At 41.8% G+C, this 9,900-nt stretch overlaps 1 protein-coding gene across 1 annotated transcript in view; it reads right to left on the reverse strand.

Annotated features, from left to right (window-relative positions):
- Positions 1-3,096: 3,096 nt before the first annotated feature.
- Positions 3,097-9,900, reverse strand: part of NCALD (neurocalcin delta) — an 82,865-nt gene continuing 76,061 nt past the window's right edge. Inside the window, exons 3-4 of the mRNA XM_018559080.1 lie at positions 7,541-7,646; positions 3,097-3,645 (exon numbers count right to left, since the gene is read on the reverse strand). Of these exons, the coding sequence (XP_018414582.1) occupies positions 3,548-3,645; positions 7,541-7,646 (204 nt within the window). The 3' untranslated portion in view covers positions 3,097-3,547. The remainder of the gene's footprint in view (positions 3,646-7,540; positions 7,647-9,900) is intronic.

Here is a 9,900-nt window from a genome sequence, read left to right on the forward strand (position 1 = left end):
ACTATTACAGGACACAGTGGATGCAGTAAGAGGGCTAGTGGGAGTAGGGGGTGTCTAAGGGCAAAGCAAGAAGCTTTTTTTCATCTATTTTTGGGAAGGTGCTACCTGAGATGAAAGTCTTAAAGCTGGCCATACACTGTTAGAATTTCTTTTGAACGTTCGTTCATAATGGTTTCTCAAGAGGATTCGATCTTACCATCATTGAGGCAACCAATTTAATTCGGAAGCCCTCAAAAATATCATCCAAACCTGCTACTTGAATGGAATCCCAGACATATTAAACAGGTTTCTTTTGTGCTTAGCATATGCTCAAGATATGTGCTAGGCAGAAATATGTACCATTTTAAATCATGATATGAATATTTATCGTTCGGATAAAAAAAAAAACTTTCATGCTGAGCAACTGACTTTCCTTGTCATGAAGACGAACGTTGATTAGACCCTACTAACCACTAGAAAATTGAGCGTACGTTCCCAAGACAAAAATTTAATTGGTGAGCTTTAACTTATAATGCTGCTACAACCAATAGGCATTTAGATTACACTGAGCCTCATCTAAAAAGACTGTCTGTGTCGCTTGCACATACCAATCAGATTCATACTTACCACCCGGAGATCTACAAAAAAAGTCAAACTAGATAGCGTCAACAACACAGGCACTTGGTATTTATGAGGACTATTACACTTTGCACCCTGCTCTGTTCTAGCCTGACATTGGTTGGCCACTATAATTACATAGTTACATAGTATTTGAGGTTGAATAAAGACATTAGTCCATCAAGTCCAACCTATTAGGATCTCATTCTAGGAGTACCTGTACCCCTGTATATTACGGTCCCTTAAGAAATCGTCCAAAAGTTTCTTGAACAATTCCACATTATTTGCTGAAATCACCGCCTGTGGCAGTGAGTTCCAGACCCTAACTGATCTTACTGTGAAGAACCCCCTTCGCCCCTTGTGCTGGAATTTTTTTTCCACCAATTTTAGGTGATGGCCTCTAGTTTTTGTAACGGAGTTAATTTTAAACAGTTTATCGCTAATGTTGCTACCACCATTAAACATTTTGTACATGGAAATCATATCCCCCCTTAATCTCCTCACCTCTAATGTGAACATGTTTAAATTTAGTAGCCTCGTCTCGTAGCTCTGGTCCTCCATACCCCTAATTAGTTTGGTTGCCCTTCGCTGGACTTTTTCCAACTCAAGGACATCTTTTCTTAGTACTGGTGACCAGAACTGGACCGCGTACTCCAGATGAGGTCGAACCAATGATCTATAAAGTGGCAAAATTATAGACTTGTCCCTGCAATACATCCCCTTTTTAATACAGGACAAGACCCTGCTAGCTTTGTTTACAGCAGCCTGGCACTGCAAACTACCTTTCAGTTTGTGGTCTACAATGACCCCCAAATCCTTCTCCATTTCTGACTTCCCCAGCGGCATACCCATAATTGTATAACTTGTATAATTGTATAATTGTATAATTACATCTTTCTTCAAAGCATGACAACCAAGAACTCACCTAGTTGCCGTACCAACCAAATTCTCAAATCAATTGCCCCATAATGTAGTAGGAAAATGAAATTGAGGTATTGATTTGTTGTTAAAGACTATAAAAACAGCTCTTCCATCAGGCTTATAAGGCCTGCTGACGATTTTTGTGGCTGGCATGTGACTGTTCCGTGCACCATTTGTTTCCTTAAAGAAGCCCATTAGGCAATAAGTGGACAGATTTAATTTTCAAAATGACCATTTAGTAATGACCTCTCTTTAAATGAATGCGTGTGATGTCATGTGTTGCATTCTTTTTAATGAGGCATTTCTGTAAACGAGAATGAACATGAATAACTGATTACTGAACAATAAAACACTCACATCCAAACTTGTCATAGCACGGCAATAGGAAGGGCGGGGGGTGCATGGAATGAAACTGACTTACAAAACTGCAGCAATTTGCACCAATATTTCTAATAATCCATGCATATTTTTTTGGCAACGCTTGCAATGTTTTTCTTATTGCAATTACAACACATTATAGATACCTCCCAACATTTAAAACCTAAAACAGGGACTTAAAGTCCATCTGTCAATTGCCCCAAATCATGCTTAACCTCCTTCTAAGTGGATCAAATTGTTCCCAATGTGGTTCCACCCCTTAGTGGAAGTTGGGAGGTATGTATTTATTTTAAGCCGGATCTATCACTTGCAGTCATGGACAGAAACCATATCATACCCTGAACAAGATCTTCAGGGTATTTATTACTAAAGCTGAACTCCAGGCAGATATAAAAGACACAAATGAACGCAGCTCTGTATTCATTAGCACAACGTTACATGTATTTATTTTAAATTCAAGCAGTGTGAGTACCTGAATTAGACTTGGTATCACCCTTTTGCAATCCCCTGTACTGTAAAGCTCAGACTGGGGGAGGAAGAAGTTGTGCTGCAGTGCCAAGAGCGTGCTGACAGTAGAAGAGAAAAGAGTGATAGAGAGATGAGCTCATAAGTTGTCTGTTTCTCCTTTAACTATAATTTACAAATTTTAGGAGGAGGCACAGGACCTATAAAAGATATTGAACTGTATCAGAGAAAATTCAGGTCTCCTGTCTTGCTAGAAGGGGCGGTGCTGTGGAGCAGAGCTGTGTAAATCTCGAAACTAGATGGACAAAAATGCAAATCCTTTGGCTGGTAAAACGGCTCCATTATCTGTATTTCATTGTCAGGCCTATTCACTAAAGGGTGAAGGGTTTGGAGAAGGCAGAAAAAGTGAACAATCTAGGACAACATAGCTGATTTGGAACAATTCTACAATTCAGCTTACTTTCCAGTTCAGCTATGTCGTCCTAGATTGTTCACTTCTCCTGCGTCCTCCAAACTCTTCACCCTTTTGTGAATAGCCTTGGATGTTTTTAGCTGTCTGCCTGAGATTCAGCTTTAGGAACTGACAATATTCCTGGGGCGTTATCAACTCATGACATCATATCCTGGGGATAACACCAGCTTCTGGTGAACTGCCAGGCTGACCAGTGGACGGACCACATGACATAATGCCTCTATGCCCCATTGTGAGCATAGTGAGAGGCCCGTTTCTGTAATACTCTTCTAAAAAAATCATAAAAAAAAGAAATCTGCTCAGCAATGGTGCAACTCACAAACATGACCACACTGTGAATCTTAGAAATCTCCAGTGAACCAAGGTGGTTCCTCACACTCTTCCAACAGCAAAACTGACTAAAGCAACTACACAGTAATAAAACCAAGTCTTCACCGCAGCCTTGTCGAATCTGTTGATCAGCTTTGTAAAAGTAAAAATTCAGGGAGGTCTCTGTTGTTATCCCACATAGAAAAAGCGTGAAGAAAACCCTAGGGCCATAGAGCAGTAAAAGTCCAGCCGCAAATCTCGACAATATTTATCATTCTTTGTCATTCAGACGTAAAGATACCACAGGAGGAAGTAGGTAGGTTTTGGCTGTGACGTTGTCAACACCACAACAAATTTAATTTTGGCAAAAAAAAAAAAGGTTTTGTTTAAAAAAAAAAATAAAGTTTAGAATTGTCCGGCACTGCTTGGGTCACACTGAAGTAGGCGGACGATAGATGGGTCGCTTTTTGCCCCCTTGATGAACTCCTCCAGGGATAGTTTTCCTGTGGAAAAACAAAAATAATTTATTCCTGAACATAGAACAGCATTCTGAATGCTTATTTCATCCATCACGTTAACTTGTATGGTCAAAAACTGAAAATAAATCTGTATTTCTATATTGAATCTCCATAAGTTCCAGCCCGCTCCTAATAGCCATATTGACCTAGGAATTTGTAAACTTACTAATTGAAGATGCCCATAGGATGTACTTCCTCAATGTACTGACACCATTTCACTCAGCCCTGTGAATATGCATTTCCTTGTGTCATAACTCACAGAGCCTTCTGAACTACAATTCAGCGTCTGGACAATGTAACATTATCATTGCTTGCTGGAAGCAATGCATGGTGGGATATGTAGTCTTAAGAACTCAAAGATTGCATCACATCAAGCAGCAGGAAAACAGATGAAAAGCACATTGGGAATCCAGGAAGTTGTTGGAAGTGATGGGCAGATGGAAGGCAGAGGAGCGTTCAGTTCCGTAGCCAAGCGCTGAGTAGCTGTTCTGAAGCACTTTAGTTCGCTGCAACATCTTCACTGAACACTTCATCTGCACAGTGCTAAGCAAATGGCGGAGGATAATATTTTTGACTGATAAATAATATTTTCCAATGAATATTTGGTGTGCTCGTCCACCAAAACATTAAATTGTAGGTTTCCACACTGAACTGATTTTCTCCATCGGGGGTTCGGGCACCTTTCTCCAGCACTGCCAGGGTGTGCCCACAGTTAACATGGCTGCTGGTGCTCTGTCTCTACCTTCTCCATCACACTTCGCACTGTGCATCCACATTCATCTCCGCTGCGAGTGATCAGTTAGCAGTGCTGAGCGCTGACTTGTAGCACAGCGTTCGGTGACAGTTTGCTAACTCACAACGGCTGAGCGCCTCTCCACTCACTGTATAAAAGGGATTTTTTCAAGTAAGCTTTGATTGGATCATCAAAAACAACTCTAGTATGTATTCCTATTACAATGTCCATGTTATACCAGGTTAGTATATGATGGGACTTTACTCCTTTAAACTCCTGTCAAAAACCTGGGCCATTCAAGCTCAGCACATTAAAATAAATATATTTGTGTGTGCAAGTATTAAAGGAGAACTATGAGGTGAGTGCTTTTCACTCACCTCATAGTTCTAGCTGACCTGTGACAGTCTCATTGTCACAGGTCGGCTCAGTAGATCGGGATGTGAGCGAACACATACCGGCATTCGCTCACCTCTCGATCCTGTCACGGCTCTCTGCCGCGACAGGGGAGGGGCTGGATTTCCCGCTCCGATCCGCCAGCGCTGACTGGCGTAACGGACGGGGGAGGGGGCGGGTACAGCTGGCTCTGCCTCTAGATAGGCAGAGCCAGCTGTCACTCATGCAGCTGGGTGGATCTCGACATCGATGCCTTCTAATACCCCCGCAATATGGATCATACTTACCTTCCCTCCCAATCCAGCAAATTCTCTTGTGACATGGTCCTCCCAGCTGGCTGCTATTCTTGCTGCGTGGCCTCATTCATTCCCATGGGTAGCCGTATTTATGGCTTGCTTGTGAGATCACCATGTTGGCTCTGGTATGGAGATGGCAAAGCTCAACTTTCACAGCAAAAGACTTGTATGCACCTTCAGCTGTCCTAATCTCTGGATCTACAGATTTATTTGACACACTGTTTTCAGTGATGGTAATCTCTTTCTTGCTCTTGCATATATGCATTAGCAGCAGCTTAAAGGCCAATGTTATATTTTATTTACTTTGAGGGTTTTTTTAAATTCCCTTCTGAAAAAAATATGCAAGTTAGCCAGCACATGCCCTCTCTCACATTGATACCATGTGTGCCAGTCAACAAGCTTTCCTTTCAGAAATATTTATTCATGGCTCTTGCTGAGATTAGGATCTATGATTCACTATGGGTTTAGTATGAAAGACAAGTAAATAAACCACACACATTTCCGTAGAAGGATTTACAGTGCACACCCAGATCTGCAGCAGGGGATTAGATCATATCCTATTGTGGTTGTTGGTTATTCTCAGGCACTGTGGGATCTGAGTTATTTTACAGCAATGATCTACTAAGTGAGGAGACTCCTGGTGTGAAGGGAAAAGTGTGAAAGGTCTCCAGTAGAAGATTAAAGACCACCAGAACTTAGAACTTTTCCAAAAAATTTTACCAAGTTGTAAACTTACTGAAGGGTCCGCTTTAAAAAGTGTACTTTCAGACAAAATGCGCTTCTTCTTTTTGCCCCCTTCCCTTACCTAACAGATCCCATCCTCCCCCAGGAGACAAACCTCATAGACATCTATGGGACTCTACTGTGCAGACAAGGCCGGGAAAGGGAGGACTTTGGTACAGGATGTGAACTACCATGTGAGGCCAGTTGCTCCAGATCTCGGTAAGTATGCATCTATGTATGGGAGGGTGGGATCTATTAGGTCAGGGAAGGGGGGGAATAGAACAAATGCACTTTGTCTAAAAGTGCACTGCTCAGAAAGTGGTAAAAAACTTGGTAAAAGAGTACAACTGGACACCATATACATTCAGCTTTATTAATCTAGATGGTTAGGACAAGACCCCCTTTACCTCCACACCTTTACTTTTTATCTCTCATCCCCGAGGTGGAAAACAGCGAAAACTTGAGGCAATATTATTATTTGATTCAAATAAACTTTACTAGTTTACATTAATATATTTCATAAATATGTAAAATTCTTTAAAGTAAGCTTTTCCCATCAAAAAATAGTAATTGAGCTTTAGTCATGTGCCCTTTCCTAGGCTGAGATGATGTAATCGGTCTGCTGCAGGCAGTAGGAAGCTTTACCTCAGTCACCTTTCCCTCAGTGATCAAACTCTAACACTATCATTGCAGCAGGGGTTGTTCTTTGTGTCAGACATTTGTAAACACACAAGACCTGCACCAGCATTGCGACTGTTTCATCTCTGAGCCAGCATTACAGTCCAGGCAGTGCATGCTATCCCTGGATAAATTCTGAACAAAGTCTCTGCTTTCACTATTCTGTAGCCTGCCCCTCTAAATTATAGGTGCTCATTTACAACAAAGGACTATGCTGAGGTATGAAAACGACAGGCCACATTTTATAGCCCATTCATAAAATGCAGGTTGCAATGCCTTGCCCCATGGATCACTCTCTGGTAAATGAAGCAGAGAGGGATCTATGATTGGAGCAAAGCTTGCCATGAGACTTTGACAGGTCACATGACTGGGATCTCCCTGACCTTTTTTAAAAATGAAACTTTCATTAACTTCTATTATGCTCTGCCACCTTCAGGCTACCGAAGCCAGCGGGTCATAATGCACATAGGTCAAGCACATCATTGTGCTTTATAAATGTGCTAAGCCCATTTATTATTAAAGTACCAGTATGGCCACGGTATGCTGCTTTATAAATGTACTCCTTCTAGTACCTATGACTTACATACAGCAGTGACAGCTATATTGTAAACTGGTATTACAGTATAATAATAATTGGTGTAATATTCATAATATCAACACTGCAGTCTATCAATTGACAATGGGTCACTACAAGAGTGTTCCCACTGAAAAAGCGGATTCACCCAACTACCTTCTCCACATCAACCTCTGTATAATAAGCTCAGCAGGTCCTCTATGGGGGAATCCACAAGGGGTCAGGAAATACTGATGACTATAGTGCTGAACAGGGTAGTCCTGGTTAGAGCAGGACATATACAGGGTTATTCACAAAAGGGTGAAGAGTTTGGAGAAGTGAACAATCTAGGACAACATAGCTGATTGGAAAAAATTCTCCAATTCAGCTCACTTTCCAGGTCAGCTATTTTGTCCTAGATTGTTCACTTCTCCTGTCTTCACCAAACTCTTCACCCTTTTGTGAATAACCCTGTAAATGTCTCAACCAATGACCAATAAATACCGTCTCGATTGGTGTCCATTTGTCGGAAGATCTTTTCCGTTCTCTTCTCTGGCGTTGACTCGTCTTCCGGCATTTTCATTACTGAGGAGACCATCTTGTAAATTGCCTGAACGATGGGATAAAAATAAATCTGAATCATGAAACATTCCATGGGCTAGTCACAGGCATCTCATCGAGGGACCTCATACTTTTCACAAACTTATATTCAAGCAGTTGCTGAACATTTTCACTTTGCACAAAACTGCAGTGATCAGCGGGAGGCCTCTATACTATATTTATACAAATAGTTTAATGTCCCAGGACAAAAGCCACGGCATAGAGGACATCAGTTATACATGACAGCTACGGTCCTAAAATAACTACGATGATCATAGGGAAAATGACACAATTGGTAGGAAGGAAATTCAAAGCTTATAGAAGATATACAGTTCAAACTGAGAACAAAAACGCATTAATCTGCAATATGTTTCTCAGCAAGGATTTATTGTGGAAATAGTTATTCTCCCGACCTTTCTCCTTTAAAGCTGAACTCTGGGAAAATAAAAAAAAATCCTAATAGCTTTGTCTAGGGGGAACATAAAAAGAAGCTATACTTACCGTATCCCTCGCTCCTGCAAGCTTCCTCCTAGCAGAGGTCGAGCGCAGGCATTGCTCTACAGGGGCAGGGAGAGCGCACTGGGCATGCTCAGGTTTTGAATGAGGGAGATCACTCTCTCTTGTGATGCTGGGGGGTGAGCCCTTAACGTATGGTGCTTCCCAAAAACTACCCACGACTGGGGAATGCTAACAATGTGGAGGTTTTCCAGGCAGGCTTTGGGGGTGCCACAAATGGCCTACAATTATGGTGATTCAAAACTGCTCAGTGTATTTTAAAGATTATGTTTACCTTACTAAGGGTGTAACAGGAAACACGGTCAGATCACAAGACCAACTTCCCCTCCCAAATTGTAGGGTTCTTCTCTCCACAGGCTTGTGTACATTTATGAATTTGGCAGGATTCTTTGACAGGATCTGTGAATGGAGAAATTACAAGTCCCATCTGCCACCGCAGAGCAGTGATGCCACTGCACTTGTCCATTCAGTCTTCCTCCAGTCCATGTTACTGAATACTAGAAGCACAAAGCGCACAGCTCACCCCTGTCATGCATCCTTGTAATCAACATTCGGTGCATGGACTCTTCTTGTCTCAAAACCAGCACACGCTGCTCTTCCGAAGAAATTCAAACTTTATTCCACACGCATCTGTACATAAAAATCTAGGTTTTCAAATGAACAAAAGACCCACAGGGCCTCACAATGCAACAGTTTCCTGAGCACATCTACTCCTTTAGGAAGTATGTATTCTCCTTTTTTCCTCTCTTTAGTTTTAATTACATGGGCTGTTTATTAGATACAGGAGCGCCTGTATGTTTTTCACCACCCTTTAGTGGGGTTGGTGTTGGTTCACAACCAGCTATGACTAAGGCCAACTAAGGCAGAAAGGCGTCAGAGGTTGTTTTTTTTGTACAGATGCATGTGGCATAAAATCTGATTTTCTTTGGAAGAGAATGGTGTGCTGGTTTTGCAGTTTTTGAGTCATGTTACTGAACATCCCTACCAAGGTATAGACAAGGATGGAAGGCTCTGCAGGAGCCAAAGCATTGCACCTACTGTCCACTGATCATGGTTGCAATGCTTTACTGGCTCCTATGCAAAAAAAATTATAAATGCTATTTTTTTCTTTTTTGAAGAAGTGTGTATTTATTTCTTTATCTGAAAAGGTGGAATTTCCCTTTAACCTACTGAGGCCCTTTCCTTGCATTGTCAATTTTATTCACGGGCAGGGCCCTACCAAGACTAGCAGAGAAAAAATTCAAAGCCCATGTACACGAGTCCTAATTCTAGATTGCAATTCATCTTCTCTGCTACAGTGCTTATACTTTATATTAATCTCTTCACTGGTTTCCAAGTACCCAGAGAATGCAATTTAAACTTCCAATTCTAACCAATAAAAGGTCTCTACTCCCTGTCTCCTGCAAACATTTTCTCCCCAGCCTTCAGATACTATCCCAAATACTCTACTCTGGTTATTACTTTCTCCTTTCCTCTACTAACTTTCTCCATCTTTGGCATCTAGCACGTCTCCTGTGTTTGTCTTCTTCTCTGGAATGCCCTCCCATATTCTGTTCAGTACTCTCCAACCCTCCATACATTTAGGGGTCTATTCACGAAGCTGCCGAGGGCAGCCGAGTGAATGACCGATCTGAAGTGAAGTGAGCCGAACACTGTTCGGCTATTCACTTCAGGCTGGTACGGCTAATTTCAGCCGTACATCGGCTGAAATCAGCCGTACATCGGCTTGCTTCGTGTGGCTTCGGGTC

This window comes from Nanorana parkeri, unplaced genomic scaffold, assembly GCF_000935625.1.
Source record: "Nanorana parkeri isolate BGI_ZX_2015 unplaced genomic scaffold, ASM93562v1 scaffold16, whole genome shotgun sequence".
Taxonomy (NCBI): Eukaryota; Metazoa; Chordata; class Amphibia; order Anura; family Dicroglossidae; genus Nanorana; species Nanorana parkeri.